The sequence below is a fragment of the Anopheles moucheti genome, chromosome 2 (genome assembly GCF_943734755.1).
Source record: "Anopheles moucheti chromosome 2, idAnoMoucSN_F20_07, whole genome shotgun sequence".
Classification (NCBI taxonomy): Eukaryota; Metazoa; Arthropoda; class Insecta; order Diptera; family Culicidae; genus Anopheles; species Anopheles moucheti.
In genome coordinates, this window is record NC_069140.1 from 18953214 (window position 1) to 18971654 (window position 18441).

General features: G+C 46.5%; 6 protein-coding genes across 6 annotated transcripts; 4 read left to right on the forward strand and 2 right to left on the reverse strand.

Moving 5' to 3' along the window:
- Positions 1 to 175: 175 nt before the first annotated feature.
- On the forward strand, positions 176 to 2189 carry LOC128309699 (adenylyltransferase and sulfurtransferase MOCS3). Its single transcript, XM_053046147.1, has 3 exons — positions 176 to 308; positions 404 to 535; positions 895 to 2189. Exons 2-3 carry the CDS (start codon positions 410 to 412, stop codon positions 2098 to 2100), a joined length of 1332 nt encoding a protein of 443 aa, XP_052902107.1. The 5' UTR covers positions 176 to 308; positions 404 to 409; the 3' UTR covers positions 2101 to 2189.
- Positions 2190 to 2348: 159 nt separating this feature from the next.
- Positions 2349 to 3792, forward strand: LOC128309700 (histone deacetylase 11). The gene is made up of 3 exons (XM_053046148.1): positions 2349 to 2727; positions 2796 to 3268; positions 3344 to 3792. Exons 1-3 carry the CDS (start codon positions 2371 to 2373, stop codon positions 3612 to 3614), a joined length of 1101 nt encoding a protein of 366 aa, XP_052902108.1. The 5' UTR covers positions 2349 to 2370; the 3' UTR covers positions 3615 to 3792.
- Positions 3793 to 4348: 556 nt separating this feature from the next.
- LOC128297059 (RIB43A-like with coiled-coils protein 2) lies at positions 4349 to 5566 on the forward strand. The gene is made up of 2 exons (XM_053032615.1): positions 4349 to 4480; positions 4544 to 5566. The coding sequence occupies exons 1-2, from the start codon at positions 4358 to 4360 to the stop codon at positions 5564 to 5566; spliced, it is 1146 nt and encodes a 381-aa protein (XP_052888575.1). The 5' UTR covers positions 4349 to 4357.
- LOC128297058 (nicastrin) lies at positions 5361 to 8599 on the reverse strand. Its single transcript, XM_053032614.1, has 4 exons — positions 8475 to 8599; positions 8309 to 8404; positions 6299 to 8243; positions 5361 to 6035 (listed from the first exon to the last, which is right to left on the reverse strand). The coding sequence occupies exons 1-4, from the start codon at positions 8557 to 8559 to the stop codon at positions 6008 to 6010; spliced, it is 2154 nt and encodes a 717-aa protein (XP_052888574.1). The 5' UTR covers positions 8560 to 8599; the 3' UTR covers positions 5361 to 6007.
- A 374-nt stretch (positions 8600 to 8973) lies between these two features.
- LOC128297057 (exocyst complex component 2) lies at positions 8974 to 12009 on the reverse strand. The gene is made up of 5 exons (XM_053032613.1): positions 11901 to 12009; positions 11010 to 11839; positions 9306 to 10942; positions 9180 to 9236; positions 8974 to 9111 (listed from the first exon to the last, which is right to left on the reverse strand). Exons 1-5 carry the CDS (start codon positions 12007 to 12009, stop codon positions 9036 to 9038), a joined length of 2709 nt encoding a protein of 902 aa, XP_052888573.1. The 3' UTR covers positions 8974 to 9035.
- A 1910-nt stretch (positions 12010 to 13919) lies between these two features.
- On the forward strand, positions 13920 to 15919 carry LOC128297176 (adipocyte plasma membrane-associated protein Hemomucin-like). The gene is made up of 2 exons (XM_053032773.1): positions 13920 to 14436; positions 14826 to 15919. The coding sequence occupies exons 1-2, from the start codon at positions 14124 to 14126 to the stop codon at positions 15863 to 15865; spliced, it is 1353 nt and encodes a 450-aa protein (XP_052888733.1). The 5' UTR covers positions 13920 to 14123; the 3' UTR covers positions 15866 to 15919.
- Positions 15920 to 18441: the final 2522 nt, after the last annotated feature.

An 18441-nucleotide genomic window follows, 5' to 3' on the forward strand; every position in this document is an offset into this window, starting at 1 on the left:
TCCTGACAGCGACGAAGCGTTTGTTGTTGTCAGTCGGTGAAAAACGCTTCATCAACGTCTGTCAAAAAAAGGTTGTTTACAAAATCACTTCAACTGTGTTTTATCAAAAAAGTGCTAACAAACTAAAGACCAGCGCAAAAATAAGTGCCGTAAAAGATAAATAGAAGCTTCTGGCTTCTGCAGCTGTGGCGGTTGTGTGGGGGAACAGTCCGGGACACAATCTTAGCTCCCAAACTAAACCGTTGCTCACACCGCACTGCGAGAAGCGAAAGAAGAAAGAGCAGTTACCCTGTGGAGGATATAGTGAAGTACTCGCTCTTTTTCAATTTGCTTTAAATAAACAGTTTGCAAAATTCGGACCCACTTTTACTTCGTTTACTGATCATCATTTCATCTAAAATAGCTGCCAATGGACATGGGCGAAATAAACGGCGACGGAGAAATCGAAGTGCTGGAAAATGACATACGCACGTTGCGAAAGCAGCTGCAGGAGAAGGTACAGCAACTGAAGACCTTGAAAAAACATTTTCAGAAAGTAAGTATCGTTATGCTGCACTGGGCTGCTCTGCATGATGTGGTGACCCCAAAAAAGAGAGAAACAGTGGCATGGTCCGTTCAACACACGTGTGAGTGAACGAATCTCCATCTCATGGACACACAACCGCCCCTCGTCGTGACGTCGGTGTCGGTTGCAAAACAGCAACAGACAGAGCACGGTCGGCAATTGCGACATGCATCCGACACGGCCAGCCATATCTTTTAGATTGGTCAATGTAATGGCCTTGATAGAGGGGTAGCGTAGTCACGCTTCTCCACACCACCGCCTTATACAAAGCAGAGCCAATCGAATATTATCGCCATCGCTAGTGCTAATTTTGTGTGCCTCTTTTGCAGAATTGTATTACCAAGCTGAACAACGATGAGATTGCACGTTACAGCCGCCAAATTATTCTTTCCGAGATCGGTGTACAGGGCCAGCTGAAGTTAAAAAAGGCCGCGGTGCTGGTAGTTGGTGCCGGTGGTCTAGGCTGTCCTGCGGCCCTCTATCTAGCCGGAGCCGGTATCGGGCGCATTGGCGTGCTGGATTACGACGAGGTGGAGCTGACGAATCTGCATCGTCAACTGCTTCACACGGAGGCCACAGTCGGTTTAACCAAGGTTACATCGGTGCAGTCCTACCTGGAGCAACTGAACTCACAGATTGAAATCCAGACACACCACACGCAGCTAACGAGCGACAATGCTATGGCCATTCTTGAGCAGTATGATGTGGTCGTAGATGCAACGGATAATGTGGCCACCCGGTATCTGCTGAACGATGCGTGCGTAATGCTTCATAAGCCGCTCGTTTCTGGCAGTGCGTTACAGCTCGAAGGACAGCTCACCGTGTATAACTATCGCGGTGGGCCATGCTATCGTTGCCTGTTCCCAACACCTCCTCCACCGGAATCGGTTACGAACTGTGGTGATGGCGGTGTCCTGGGTGCCATCACCGGTGTGATCGGTGCCTTACAGGCATTGGAAACAATCAAAATCATCCTGTCGAACGAGGGTGTGCTAAGCGGCCGATTGCTACTGTTTGACGGTCAGCAAAGCGCGTTTCGCAATTTGAAATTACGCCCCAAAAAACCAACCTGTGCCGTTTGTTCTGAAACTCCAACCCTCACCAAGTTGATCGACTACGAACAGTTTTGTCAGATGAAAGCGACCGACAAGGATACGGCACTGACATTGCTGGAACCGTGCGAAAGGATTTCGGTGCGCGAATATCGCGACGGGTGGCTGGCAACAGGGCGGGACCATTTGCTGGTGGACGTACGGGGTGCAAATCAGTTCGAAATGTGCCAACTGCCCGGTACACCCGTTAATATTCCCATCGAGGACATCCTGAGCAACAGGCGGACCGAAGAGATATTCGCACGCGTGCAGCAAACGATGCTGCCAGTGTATGTGGTTTGTCGCCGGGGAAACGATTCACAGCTGGCCGTGCGACATCTTGCTCCGATATTCCGGGAGCGGGATCTTCCAGCGCCACGTGACCTGATCGGCGGACTGCACGCCTGGACGAAAACGATCGATCCAAACTTTCCCATCTATTGATGGTTCTGTTTTTGTTTCCGTTTTATCTTCCCACAATCTTTGTTATTCCGTTTCTTGTGCACAATAAAATCATACCATTCAATGTTGCTTAGCGACAGAACAATTATGCATATTCGTATTCGTTTTTTTTAAAATATCCTCAAGTGTGTCATGTAAACATTCACCTGTCATGCGGCAGTGACCTTGAAAATTGAAAGAATGGTTTCGAAACCCTGCCTGCCAGCTGATTGGTAGCACATCCAATGTAGTGCCCTGCGACGTACTAGCACCATGTGTTTCCGATTAAACACTACCAGTACCACGGATTGTTCCATGAGCAGTGGAACCGACGACGAGAAGGAAGATGATTCGCCCCAACGAGCAACATATCCATCAGCGCATAAGGTCCCTCCAAAAGTGCCAATTAGTCGTGACCGCCTGCCGATCGTTTATCGGTCCGAATACGGTGTGAAGTTTCTCGGTCTCCAAAAGTTACATCCGTTCGATGCGGCCAAAGGAGGAAACATCTACCGACTGCTGAAAACGAACGGATTAATACGCAATGACGAGGATGTGTATGCACCGGAAGAAATAACGCTCGAGGAATTACTGGAAGTGCATACGAAGCGTTACATAGATAGTTTGAAGGTAAGAACTCTCCAAAGATCAGAGTATGCGTATAAAAACAGTGATTACGTTTCCTTCCCCATTCCTAGTGGAGTTTAAATGTGGCCAAAATAGCAGAAATACCGCCGCTCCTGTTTGTGCCCAACTGTTTCGTGCAGCGAAGTTATCTACGGCCCATGCGCTACCAAACATCCGGATCCATTTTAGCAGCCCGTGCCGCACTGGAGTCTGGCCGCGGATGGGCCATCAATCTTGGCGGAGGATTCCATCACTGTAGCGCCGATCGTGGCGGAGGGTTCTGTCCGTATGCCGACATTACACTCACGGTGAAAATGTTACAGGCCAGTGGCAATGGTATCGAACGCATCTTGATAGTGGATCTCGATGCACACCAGGGCAATGGGTACGCAAGAGACCTGATGAAGGATGCCAGTGTGTTCATTTTGGACATGTACAACTATCGCATCTATCCGCGGGATCACACGGCCAAGCTGGCTATTCGACGAGCGGTCGAACTAAAGCCCCACACGGATGATGAGGAGTATCTTAGAAAATTAAAGCAGTAAGTGAGCGACAACTTTAGTGTTTGTCCTCCTTCTTCATTTAAATAATTTTGGTTCCCTCTTTACATTTGTAGCTGTTTGCACCAGTCGCTGGCAGAGTTTGAACCGAACTTTATTATCTATAACGCCGGTACCGACATCCTGAAGGGTGATCCACTAGGATTGCTTGACATCACGCCCGAGGGTGTAATCGAACGCGATGAAATTGTGTTCCGATCCGCGTTGGAACGTACCATTCCGGTGGTGATGCTGCTGAGCGGTGGATATTTGCGTAGCTCGGCACGTGTTATTGCCAATTCAATTATGAACTTACGCGACAAAGCATTGCTTCCAATGATCGAGTAATTACCAGAATTTGGGTAACCCACAAAAAAGGCTTTCTATTGGTGCTCTCTAGTCATAGATTTGCTGTTCTTTTTCCAATAGACCGATAATTACCCTCTAAGTATTATCTCGTAATTTTTGTAAGGAGATTACAAATTGTAAAATAAAAACAGAAATAAAGATATATTTTTCTCATACCTTCCAATTATGAAGTCGTTGAAATGCTCAGAAGCTTCACGCTACTTCCAAACCTGTACGTGGTACTTAGAAGAATTTTTATTGGAAGAACAGTTAAATTAATTGGGAGCAACTCCAAAATTCCACAAAATTTCCAGTACTCGACTCGTGCCGTTCTGGCATTACAGAGATTTTCGAATGCTATGTGAAACATTCTGGGAAATTCGAAAAGGCAAATAGAAATTGACAAATATTCCAAAGGGCTCAGAGTTGGTATCTGATTATTAGAATACTGTGTTCCAAAGATGCAGATCTAGCAATTCCCCACTTACAGAATTCTTCCACTTCTATGTAAAATAACACATTCCGTGAGGGTTCTTTAACACATTCTACTAGATTCCCACAACTTACAACCCTCCGATGGAGCATTCTTTCATATCGATCAAGTTACCTGGTTGTCATGGTACAGCGTCGCTGGTTGTTGAACGCTACGAAAACAGCAGGACGATAGACTTTAGGCTGCAGTGAACACTCCAAGAAGCAGAAACATTTCTTATTCTATCTCGTGTGCGCCTGTAAGCCCTAAGATGCTAAATTCTCTTTTCATCAACCACCAAGACCAAAAGGAAGCTTTGGCCATCGAGCGTAGACGTAGATTTGAGGAATCACGAAAACAGCGTATCTTCAATGCTAGACGACGGCTTATTGGGGTAAGATTTTGATGTGAACAAATTAAATCGCTTACCAGCGCCACTAAATACCTAACGTTACAGGTGGACACTGATATACTCGGATATCAGATCCAAGAAAAACATGAAACGGAACAGGCACAAGCGGAACAGCAGCGCAAATTTGCCGAAGAAATGCGCCGCCAGGAACAGGTGCTGCTGTTGAAGCAACGCGAACAGCGCCAGGAGCGTATAAGGGAAGAGAACGAGCTTAACCGATTCCGGGCTTCGCACCAAAAACCCGAACAATCGCGTGACTTTGATCTGTTCGATCCGGACGGGTTGAAGAAATCGCTTCCAGCCCGGCTTGGTGATGACGATCCACGGCTAAGCGTTTCCGGTGCACAAATATTTGATGGTGAAGATCTGGAAGAACGGCACCGCAGGAAGGTGCAGATCGAACAGCAGCGGTCCTGGCTGGAGCAACAAATCCGCGAAAAGCGCCAGGCCGAAATCGATCGCCGAGCGGCAGAAAAGTTTCTGGAAGATTCGCTTATGTCGCGTGAAAACCGAATGCACCAGCTTGCCACCCAGGAGCGGTACGCAAGGGGGAAAATCCACGAAGCAGTAAATGAGTTTAACCGACGGCTTATGAACGAACAAGAGCAGCAACGAATGCGCCGCGAGCGGGAAGAACAGGAAGACAATTTGGCAGAAATTTACAATAATCTTACGAGCGACATTTTAACGGAGAATCCAGACGTGGCGAAGAGTAGCTTCGGACCGAATCGCGTCATTACCGCCCAGTACAAAGGAATGTCACCGGAAGAGATTGAACAGATACGTCGCACGCAGGAGTTGCAGCTAGAGCAGCTGAAACGGAAGCGTGAGAGTGAGGATAACACGCGCAAAGCGTGGGACCAATTGGCGAATGATTTTGATCGTACGGTCACCATGAAGGAACGTGAGCTGAACCGTAGACGGCATGCGCTGGCCGAGCAAATCAGGCAGGAAAATCATCTACGGTCGTTAGAACAACAGCGCAAGCTGCAGCATCTCGACAAGGTGGTGTACCAGAATCGTCCTACCCAGGCATATTTCGATCAGTTTAATACCTGTTCACGGTAAATTTGTTCGTCGCTATTTTTGCCATTATGGGATGTTTTTAGAGCCACATTCTTTTAGACACAGTTTGAGATTTTGAACGTTTTGAGCAAATAAATCTGCTTGTGCACGATTCCCTCATCATATCTGTAGTATTATAAAAATATGTTCTACCGAATGTTATAAATATCAATTGTATTACGACAGTATTAATGTAAGGTAGCATTATCATTAGTTTCATTCGTTTAAGTAAGCTAAAGTCTGATGGAATAGTAAGAATGCCTCGTTGGTTGGTGAAACGCGGGCAACGACGAAGATGGTTGGATGGTGCTTAGGACGAAGAAGAACGACAACAAAATGTTGGCCTGCGATGATGATGTGCTACAGCATGTACAGCCAAGTCCGCTTGATCATATCTTCAAGCCCAACATTATTCCGAATTCGGATTAATTTAGATGGACCGCTTCAACATTGTGTTGGCTGTGTGGCAATGCTGAAAGAGAGAAGAAAATGTTTGACATTAAACAACACAAAGTAACCATGGCAACGGAAAGACACATTTTTAGTGAGATGGCATGGATGGGAATAATGAACAAATTAAATTAAGTCAAAATCATATGGCACAATTATGACAGGAATGATAGTGAACCAGTGATATCCCATCTCAAACCATGGTAATGTTTTTTTTTATTGAAACAGCATTCGCCGGATGCATGAACGGGGTTAATGCAGTAATGGTTTGATTCGAACACTTACGGTATCGACGAGGTGGAACCCTGATTAAACAGCACATCCGAGCGGCTATTAATGAGAAACACCAACACGAACGAAATCACCATCACCACGATACCGATCGACAGGGTAAGCGTCTCGTGGGCTGGCGAAGGTCGCAGAAATATTCGCGCCGACATCTCCGACCACGTCGACTCGGTCCAGGTCGAGTATCGGTAGGTGGAAAAATCGTACGTTTCGTTCATGAACGCTGGCGACAGGGCCAAGCTCATGTTTTGCGTTGTCCTACGACATTCACCGGCCCCATCGTAACCGGCCATCCACTGATATGGTAGGTGCATTCCCGCACAGTCCGCCTTGGTAACGTTTTCCACCCTCTGCCCCAGCAGCAAACCAAGCACACGGTATGTCCAACCGGTTGCATCCGCGGTTAGCGTTGTGTGCACGCTAATGTACCGGGACGGAGGTGCCGGATAGACATGTGGCGAGTCCGGTTTCACCGTTGCCCGGAACAACGGACAGTCAGCCGATTCGAGGAAGCAGTGTAGAAACTCGTCTATCAGCACACTGTTCGTACCGTAGGGCTGATCGTAGGCTCTACCCACCAGCAGCTCGTAGATGCTCATACCGATCAGCGTGGACGCGTTCCGGATGCGCATCTGGATCGAATCCCTCCCGTACAGATCGCTATGATCACCGAGATCAAGATCTTCCAGCTGCGTAAAGTCATACTTCTGCGAGTAGTTGCTGTAGCGATAGTGCAGATTTTCCCGGTCGTCATAGATGGAGTGATAAAACCGATTGTTCGGCTTCGAGGCAATTATCACAGCAGGGAAGGTAATGTTTTCCCGAAGGAAAGATTGTGCCGAGACCGGGGGCAGATTGCCCGTCAGAATTGGCTGTCCCGACTGAATGCCGAACTTGAGCGATTGATTAATTTTGCGCAGCAGCTCGGCCACCTTTGTGGCCATCGGTTGGGGTGCCGCGTGATAAACCTGCAGCTCCGTCAGGTTGTCCAGCGATCCGATGTCAATCATTAGCTCGATGTTGTCCATCGAGATGGGTTTGGTTTGGGTGCCGCGTGAAGGGAACGCACCCGTTTGCAAATCGTAAACGAACCGCTGAGAGCCAATATAATCGTACGATTCCCCGTTAAAGAACAGAAACAGTACATTCCTATCGTTGTTGGGTAGTGCTTTGGAGAGAAAATGTGCAACCGCCACTAGCACGGTGAAAGGAACAACTGAATCCATTGCACCCAGCCCGACCCCATCGAACATGGTGGTCGTATCGGTACGGGTTGACACGAGCACAATCCGTTCCGGTCCTTCGACGCGCTGCTCCTCCGGGACAATCGGTCTGGGAAAAAGCGTGGCATACACGTTTTTCCCCTGCAGCGGATCACAGTACTTTGTGGCTGGAATGAGCGAATTGTAAGAGTTGGATCGCCGTATGCAGATATCCGTGCTGACGGCTGCCGACATGAACGCTTTCACCTCAATCGCACATAAGCTGCGCTGATGCTGATGATCGAGATCGTGTGCGTTAAACCGTTCGTAGCAGTCGAGCAGTTTCTCCATTTGCGACACGTCCGCCACGTAGAAGATTGGAAATGGAAAGTCTTCCAGCAGCAAACCACTACCCCATGGGTTCCAGCTGTCCTCAGCCCGATCGACACTACAGCGCTGATCGTCTGCTAGCTGATTCAGCACGGACGAAAGTCCACTGTACTGGTTAGGGCAACGTGACTCTTGACTGAACTGTTGCAATCCACTGGCGTTGTTCATTAGTATCAGCGCGGAAACGTACGGACCGGCTTCATCCCGCAGCCGGAGAATGTTTTCTCGCGTATAAAGGGCCGGCGGTATAATCGGCGCGTACGGAGGAGATGGATGCTTGTGCACGATAAAATCAATGTCTTCCTTGCTATTGATTAAATGCAGAACACCGACCGATCCACCATTTTTTGCTGCATTCAATGAAGTGCAATTAGTTATGCGTTATAGGTTGTTAATCATTTTCGACGCTACTTACAGCTACAACCCGTTACATGTGTTCCGTTTAATCGCCGAAAGCAGTGCGCCCCATTGACCGATGTGTACATGTTATCCTTCATGCGCTGCCCATTTGCTAAAAACCAAGGATATATTAGATATGATGGCAGCTATATTGCAAATGCCCCACTTTGTTGTTGACTCACCACCTAGGTTTATTTGAAGCAATAGCAGCGAACAGGCGACCAGTTGCCAACCATTCACACCATTCGGTGTGTGTAATGGAAACATACCGCGCGTGGTAAAATCACTAATCCTCCCGGGAATACTCTTTTTTTGTCACCACAATCACCCGGAACTCAGAAAAGTGCCAAAAAATACGCTCAAACAAACGCGAATGAGCTGTTTTCTTTTGCTTTTGCTTTGTTTACATTCATACAAAGTGTCAATTCACGAGTGACAGCCCGTTTATGGTTGAGATATGTCAAACAACATTTAAAATGTTTTCCGTTGCAAGTAGATATTCCGGAATGTTGGCGTAGTTCGTGTTTTATTAAATAAAGTGTAGCAGCTAAGTATGTTTTAATATCCAGTTTAGAATAATACGTTCGCGTAATATTAACATTTTACTGTCTATGTTTTAGTAACTGCTTTTGATTCTTTGTTCCGTTATACGTCTATCTCGCCCTGGGACATGTTTACTTCCCAGAGGAAATCGATATGGGTTTCTTTTTCGTTCGACAAGAAATCCATATGAAAGCGTCCAATCAAGGATCCACCACCTGTAGACACATGATCTGCAAACGGATATTGTTCTTGATCGTCTTGACCGTTTCAAAGGTTCTAAAATGGAAAAAAATATTCATGAGTGAGAAATCAAAGCGTACAACTAATCGAATATTATTACGAACCTCTGTTCGCTTTCCGGAACCGATGGAATAGCATCCAATGCCTCAACAAAGAAACTTCTGTAAAACAAATGCGTTGTATGATTTGAAGTGTTGTTACTAGTAATTCCTTTGAATGCATGTACTTACTTTGCCGTTTCGTTACTGTACACGCGTACTGCATCACGAATCACGTTTATATCTACCGTCGCCTGCAACGCTCCATTTACGTTGAACTTCTGCACACAGGTCATCAGCCTGGCCAGCTCTTCCGCTACAGTCTGTACGATCGGTTCCAAGATCGGCCGAAGCAATGACGGCGAGATGACAAAAATCTCCGAGTACACCGATACCAGATTGTCCAGACACTCGTGTGCATACGGACTAAGCTTCTCCGATGGACCGACCTGATCCCACTGGAAGCGTCCCAGATACATGGATGGTTCAATCGTACCCACCAGTGGGTCACTTTTGTGCTCTACGTACATTTCCAGCAAGCTGGCAAAGAGCCCATTAATGGTGGATCGCGAATTTTCAATCGCCAACGTCGGTACGGGAAAATTGTGTCGCGTGAAAAGATTGCCCAGCTTGGGAAAGAATAAGCGATTGCAGTAGATACAATTGGACAGACAGCAAAGCAAGCGCTGTTCCCATGTAATTGCCGGGTTAACCCACTCGCGCTTGTCCCCGGTGCTCATCTGTTGCTGAAGCAGTGCCGCCGGAAACCCAATCAGCTGTGAAAGCATTGGCGCCTGCTGAGGATCCTCGTCGGAACGCTGCAGTGCAAGCGTTTCAATCACGGTACAGAACGAGGTGAGTATCTCCTGGAAACGCTTCGATAACTCCCGCTGACCATCGGACTGTGGTTCTAATAGGGTCCCTTCTCGCACTTCTGGTGTTAGGCAAGCGACCTGTGCGTCGTCGATCGCTTCGACCAAGATTTCCTCCAGCTTGGCAGGCAGACTGGTCGCCCCTGCAAATTCCGTCACCGACAGCTCCCATTGCTCCTTCTCGTGCAACTTCTTCACTCGCTCGTTCGCTTTCTTCAAGATCGTCGACATGCAGTAAAGCCGTAACTCATCGATAAACTTCAGCACTATATCCAGCGCTTCGTTGGGAAGATCGAGCCGGATCAGAGTGGCATACGAGACGCGAACGTACCGCAAGCAGTGCGGCAGCCATGTGATGAGGAAGTGTAGCGAAGGGCTTACGGAAGGCCAGGCTGGTAATCCCTTCACGGCACTTACTGCTGCGACCAACGATCGGTGAGCGCTTGATGTGGCCAACAACGCCGAACGGAGGTAAGAACAGAATTGCTCGATAGCCGTTAGAATAATGCGCTTAAAATTGCCCGGTTTCGGTGGAACAGCTCCACGCAGTTCACCATTAAAGTGAGCCTGTCCCAGCCGCCACAGATCGGGAAACTGGCTGGCAGCAATTTCGGTCATTTCCTCACAGAACTGCACCCGCACGGGTGTCACAGCGGGATCATTGCGAGATTTCGATTCGCTGCCGTGCGTTTCCTTGCCGGAGTATTGTTCGTACGCCTTAAGGAAGGTTTCTTCCAGATATTTGGCTCGCGCTTCGATAGCATCCCAAGCCGGATCTTCTATCCTTAGCTTGCCCGCCACGGTCGTGCCGGTTTGTTGAGCTTCCAAGCTTATCAGTGCTTTTATCATTTTTTTCTGCTGCTCAACACCTTGCGGCATTTCTTTGATCTTGCCATGCAATAACTGCCGGATGGCCAATATTTTTACGTCCACCTCTTCCAATACTTTCCGGAAGATCTATAGGTTTAAAATAAACACAAAGTTAGTATGGGTTTTTTTTTAGCATTAGCAAACCATCACTTACAGGAACTTCCGTTTTTCCAAATAAGTTCTTTACCCGTGCGTAATCGTTCACGACGATATCGAACTCATTTTTCAATGCAGCTTTTTCCACTGTGTTCGGCAAACAGAACAGAAATTTGTGCCGCGACATGGCCGACAGTGCGGCCCGTGTTGCGTCCGCTTTCTCCTTCCGCACCAACACATCCTTGAACAATTCGTGCGAAGCATCGATCGAACCGCGTATGGACACATCAAGCTGGCGCACCGGTTCCTTGCCGTGTACTTTATTGTCCTGCGTTATGCGATCGCGCAACGTCATCAGCGTATCGAGTTGATCTATCACCGAACCGGCGTTTGATTTCAAAAACGAAAGCTGACCTTCCTTTTGACTCTCAACACGCCGCCGAAGGTAAGAAAGGCCGGCCTTTAAATCTTCGAATGACGTTGCATGATGATTTTCGAGCAAAAACCACCCGGGGGTGAAGTTTTCCTGCGATAAATCACCCGAACCTTCCGGGAACAGGTCGCGCAGATCTTCAGGAAACTTCTTCTCATTGCCCTCGTTGGAGAGACCGAGCGGATCTTCCTGGGTGTACCCGGTCGGGGCCAATGAACGGCGCCCCCAGGCCAAAGATTGCATGGGCGATTCCTCAATCCATACAGCGGATTCCTTCATCGGGCCAATCGTTTCGTAGTATGCACGGAACTGCACCGTGCAAGTGCCGGTGTCACCTGCGCGCGTTGTCACGATAATATCACCCTTTCCTTTGGCCGCCCCAGTACGGGCTACTATCTTTTTGTCCGATTTCCATTCCGCTGACAGCAAGCAATCACACCCACAGATGGTAAGACCTACGGGGGATAGGGTACGATTAGTGTGTTTGGCTTTCTTCCCCGTGGAGGGTTCTCTTACCAATCAGATCCGTTGATTTATTCCCAAGAAATTCGCCACGTATTGTTACCCGTGTGCCGGGTGGACCTTCTTTGGGAGAAATGCCCGTAACGACCGGGCTTTTAACCATGGTTGCGAGCAATTAGTGGGTGTCCTGCCGTAGTATCGATGATTCACAACGTCACTTGCGTTTGGAAAATGTAAACAAACCAATTCTCCTCTATGAATCCTCTAGTAATTAATATTAATTTGATAAAATATCAACAAACAGCAAACTTAATCGTCTGCAGCTAATGTTTAACAATCATCGGCTGCAGCTAGAGATTCCTGCTAGTTTTTCTGCACAAGTTTTATCTTATCAAGTTTCACTGTTTACGTGTTTTGATCCTTTTGTTGGTGTACGCAACCGTTCTGTCATTCTGCGTATTGTGATGCAGCGGACATGCGAGTGACATTCGGTAAAATGGTTTTTATTAACTTTTTATTGTTTGTTGCGATATAAAATCATCGTTTCATTAAAAAATAAGTGAGTCTTATCAGCAATACTTAGAACATTGCTGCGAGATACAACTTGTAGCTACCAATTTATATTTTTAAATGTTGAAAAATTGGAAGCAAATGTTCTAGCAACTTTTCAACTCGTTGTAATGGGGTTTGTTGGTTGTGCATTACAGCGATGCAGTTGTAATGGAATTTCTTCAAATGATAAACAAACATTCGTATAACAATGCACTCTGTACTGTATTTATTAAATTTACTACTGTCCTATATCATAGTATCTTGTAGTACATAACAACATTACACCCACATTACAGTTAAATTACAACCAACTTCCTGTTCATACGAGCAGTAAATTTTCCTTCGTCCCGGAAGTCATTAGCAGCTTTCTTTGTAGATAGCCACCTAAATTAAACACATCGGTCAACAGTGGACCCTCGAACAGTGAGCATGACTTGCATAAAAGTTCGCCACCTAATTCCTTCTGTACGTTTTGTTCAGTGTTTAGTGAAGAGCTTCAATATCTTCCCGTGCTGATGTAATGTATAGCCCTACAGTCGTTAGATTTATTTCTACCGATCACATCCATTTTAGAACGAACCATCATAAACTAATCAACCAAAATGTTGCGTCTTATCAGCGTTGGTATCGAGGAATGTTACCCATCACGTTAATCGGTCGCCTGAAGTTCAAATGTGATATCTGCAGCAAATAGATTTGTTACTCATGGGTGCTTAAAGCCTCCCGTAGAAAAAAAACACATTGCAACAGCTGACTTCACACGCGTACCACAATTACTAAGATTATGCTCCAACACACCAACACAGCAACGGACCTTTTTTTAACATTCTGAACATCAAATTTCGTATAAGGCAGTGGCCAATGAAACCGGTATTCTTGTAGCATACCGGTGTCTATAACCTTCCCGTTCCCAGTTTTTCAACGTTCAGCTCAGCATGACCAGCAAAACCCTTTGCCAACAATGCTGCATCTTCGGGTGTCTTCAGCGTGCGCAGCAAAAGAGAACGCTAGAAGAATCACGCACCAACACACCTGCTTCAGTGGGTTCCAACCCCCTCGCTGGTCAGTACACAACGCGTAACCAACCCCTACACAGCAGGGTTGTCGAACGAAAGTAATTCCTTTTTCCCCGTTTTCCTTTGCCGGTGATCTTTACCACACGATCTTTGCCGAGCAGAGCGATCGTGAAGTTAATTCTTTCATTCAAAGTCCGTACCGTTCCTCTTGATGGAACCCTCCTAGACACCTCTGTGCTTCGCGGTCTGCTGACGAAGAACAAGCTTAACCTCCACCTCGGTAACATTGCGGCCAGACATCGTAGGTTGAGGTTGTTCGTTAATCGACCACCCAAAACAAAAAACGCGTCCATCCCTTTCGTCGGGGGATCATTACATCGCGGTCCGTCATCGCGTTGATTTCGCATTTCAAGTGCAGTGCGCGTCGGCTTTCGGTTCAATCGCTCGTACCCGGATTGGCGTGTCGATTATTTATCCTACACCGTGTGCGGATGATGTAATTCGTTCGAAATAAATATCTTCGCACTCGAGATCACAACACGGCTCGCGATCGTTCCATTGCACCAACACACGCACTCGACGCTGGAAACGGATTTTTAAAAATAATAATTACAAACGCGCACATCATACACAAGCTTGCGTTTGGTAGTGCACTGGAGGACAGTGAACAGGTCTCGTCGAGTGTTAAAGTTTTCTCCGATCGTTGAAGATGGGACTGAAACGAAAACTGTTTATGACCAGCTTGGTACTGATGTTGATCGCTATTCTGCCGGGACTGCCACCCAAAACGGTGTTCCCGTTTAGGCCGATCAGCATCGCACCGGTACGACCGCTTACCGGGGTGCTGGCCCCGAACCAGTTGCTTAACGGAGCCGAACGCTTGCACGAGGGTGGCCTGCTGCAACCCGAAAGCGTTGTTGTGCGTGGTAACGTTACCTACGTTTCGGTGTATGGTGGCAAGATTCTGGAGCTGGGCGATCAGGGCTCGGTACGAACGGTGGCTAAGCTGGGTCCGGAGTGTGGTAAGTAGCTAAGAAATATTTTGAATGCTTGTTGGGTGTATCTGATTCAGATTTATGAGCCTGAATCTCTAGTTTAAAGATTGCTGAATCATACCAGAATTATGTCCTCTATGGAGCTCTTTCGTCATGTCCGTGATGTGCCAAAAATCTACTCACTTAATCCGCCACTGCTCTTCGGATACATGAATCTTTTGAGAGTCGATTGCTGATTCCTCCTCACTAAACGATTAAATGAATGACTCTTTTCAAAAGGTTCATGAAGCACACTATATTAAATGACCAACAGAGCACCTTCAATGATGACGTCATCCTCATTCTTCCACTAAGCAAATCACTACCCAGTAGCATTCTATTCTATTCCACGCGTGTTCTTTCTTCCTCGCCGACAGTGGGTACCTACTCGGAGCGTATCTGCGGACGACCACTAGGGATTGATTTCGATACCAAGGGAAATAACCTCATAGTGGCGGACCCATACCTCGGCATCTGGCAGGTGCACATAAAGACGGGCGAGAAAAAGCTGCTCGTCCCAAAAGCGAATGCCATCATCGAGGATGGCACTGGTAAATCCAACCCCCGGTCGATCACCACCCGGCAGCCGACTATCCCGAACGGTGTAGCGGTGGCACGCAATGGCGATTTCTACTGGTCCGATACGGCGTCCGACTTTATCTTCGAAGATGCCATCCAGGCGTTGCTGTGCAACCCTTCCGGCCGTCTGCTGCACTACTCCCGTGCCGAGGGCAAAAGCCGCGTACTGATCGACGAAGTTTACGGCGCAAACGGTGTGGTGCTCAGTCCGGACGAAAGCTTCGTGCTGGTCGGTGAGCTTGGCGGTCAGCTGATCCGTCGGTACTATCTGAAGGGTCCGAAGGCAGGGACGCACGACATCTTTATTGACGGGCTTCCTGGGGCGGTGGACAATCTGAACGCGAACGGTGATGCGAACGGATTCTGGGTGGGATTAGTCATCGCTGCCGACGAGAGCAATCCGTCGTTCATTGCCATGTTGGCCCCGTTCCCGAATCTACGCCGACTGTTGGTGCGTTTGTTCGTGCTGGTTGAGGCACCGTTCCGCCTCTGGTACGACACGACCGGCAGTGACATTGCGCTCTGGGTAACGCATCACGTTGGCCATCTGGGCGGGCTGGTTGCACTGTTTCCGGACCGTGGCACGGTGCTGCGCATCGATTGGGAGGGCAATATCGTGCTGGCACTGCACAACGATGACACATCCAGCCACGTCATCTCCCAAGCGGTTCCGATTGGGACCGATCAACTGCTGCTTGGATCACCGGTCAATCAGTGGTTGGGACGCGTGAAGCTAACGCCCGACACATTGGCCACCCTGAAAAGACAAGCGGCACCGGCTGGATCATCGTCAGCAAAGCCTTCCACAGCCGGCTCTCCGCCCAAAGAAGAGCTGTAAAAGGCGGCTCGCCACCGCTTGGTGTGGGGGGAAGTCCACGACGAGATGAATAAAACTCGAACAAGTACAATTTACATTTATTTAAGTTTTCGTTTGCCTTTAGTTTTATAAATATCAGTTTGTTGTGGTTGTGGGGCTGCTTGTGACACGATACGCTCTCCTTCCATTCACGCGATCTATCGATCGTTCTCTCTTGTTACGTTTGCTGGCTTTGTTCTTCTGCTGCTGCTCGGCACAATTTGCAAATTATTAAACGATTTTTTTTATATTATACGTTTTTAATGACCATCGCTTCGCTCCATTGCATTAGTTTTCGTTTTTAAATATTCCGACACACAAACAAACACAATTCAATCGTTCAAACTTTGCCTTTTGCTTACACTACGCGCTCATGTTTATGGTTTGCCATCGTTGCGGTGCTTTAAACCCAACTCGTATCCTTGCTAGTGCCCTTTTTCCAGTGTTTGTTTTTTTTTATGTTCCATCTTGGCTGGTTACTCATTTCCTTTCCTTTCCCCTTCCAATTTCGATATCGTTTTTATTCTACTTTTTTATTTCAAGTCTTCCGTTTCTTGCCAACCTGTCGCAAGCCGACGGGGGCCTTTAAGGGGTAGAAAGAAGTCGTGTTGGTGTACTTCCTTTTTCCTTGGTTTGCTCTTCCTTTTGCATCAGTTGGCCGTTTGAGGAATGATGATGGCCCGATAAGGAGGAGGAATCCCTCCCCCCCCCCTCCCCCAAAATCAATGAAAATTTAATACGTTAAGCTTAGCTACGCACTTGGCCTTCCTTCTTGTGCCCCAGCCATCATGTATTTTCGTTTGCGAATTCGCTTTCTGTTTTACATATCCATGCGTTCCATTATGATTAAGTAGTAAGTTTTGGTAATTATTTGCTTATTTACTTTCCTCGACATTCACACTTCCTCGCACCCTTTTCGTCTAATGTATTGTTACAATTTTGTTTGTAACTTAATTTGAAATTTTCTTGATTTCTTTTTTTTTTGTTGTTGTGTTGTAGTTCCACAATTATTTCCCAAAAGTGCAGCTGTTTTCGACGTTAGTTATTGTGCTTATACTTTGCTTTGTTTTGTCGGATTTTACTTGTTTTAATTCGTACATATCAGAAGTTTAAAAATGCCAAAAGTTCATCGACAGCTGGAATAGCTACTACTACGCCAAACGAGATTTCCCCTTAGGTTTGAATATTTTGTTTTATGTTTTCCTATTTGCTTACTTAACGTTCCACTTCCACTTGTGCGTTCAGCCAATTGTGTTTCCAGTGCAATTCCTATGTTTTCGTTTGTTTGCTTTTTTTTAACTTTTACTGATTCAATAGCATTAGATAATGAACGATTTCAAGTGTGTGTATGTGTGAGTGCGTGTGTCCGTTTTCTGCTTGAGTTGATTAATCTGCTACTCTTACTAATGCGTATAATCAGGGAGTAGGTTCGAAGGATCTCGTGCTCACTATGAAACTGCGACATGTACATTTACATTATGAGGATAGCGAAACAGAGGACAAATTTTTGCGCGTTTTGGTCTGCAATTGTGAACACGTTTATTATGCATCTTAACCATCACGCATTACGCATTCACTAACACACTCAATAGTTGATAAATTTTCCCATTTCCCACTCTCGAGGATCGATCATTTATCTTCCTTCACGCTGCTTGTATGTACAGTCAATATGCAAACTTCCAAACGGTTTCATTAAGTAACTTATGTTCTTCACCTCGCAATCCCTTCCTCCTTCCCCTCTCTTTCTCTAAAAAAAAAACAGACAAAAAGTTTATTTACGACACATTGCAAAAATTAGTACCAGTTTGTTTGTTCAGTCAAGCGATGCGATCGGTTATATGTATATATACGTTAGAACATGGCCGCAAACAGGGAAACAGGGAGTCTCTTTTCTTTTTGCTTTAGGAAATTATAAATACACTTCCTAATCTTTATATGCATTTGCTTAAACCGATTAGTTTCCCGCCTTTTTCATTACATTAGTCACAAGAATATGATTTTTTTTCTCCCTGTTTGAGGATTTCAATTGGTAACCGTCTCCTGTGGACGATTGGTGTGGTGCATTTCAAATGCATATTGCATTTACATTTGCTGTTGCGTAATATGTTTCTCGATCTTTCACTGGTGTTTAATGCATTTGTTTTTATGTTTCAAAAATTATGGAAAAGATATTTCTATCACCCATTTACAGTTCTCTCTTTCTTTTTGTTATCTTTTGTTATGTGGCTTCACGACCGTAGTAAGTTTGCTGTTTGTCTGCCCCTCGTGAGAACGCCTGTATTACTTTTCCATAGAAGTATGGCGCAGACACTCGTTCCAATCGAGATTTAATCTCGGAACGGGCTTGTGGGTTGGGTTTCGATTACCAATAACGCTATACGGGGTTCCGATGCCACAACGATGACGGACGTTTAATCCTTTGGCAGATAGAGCGCTCAAACGTAGGAAACAAGAATGAGCATAATTGGATGATCCTTCACTCTGTTTGATGCCTACTATTTCCTATCTCTTCCTATATTCCTGCACGTCCAATGATTCTTTAAACAAAAGGTTCAATT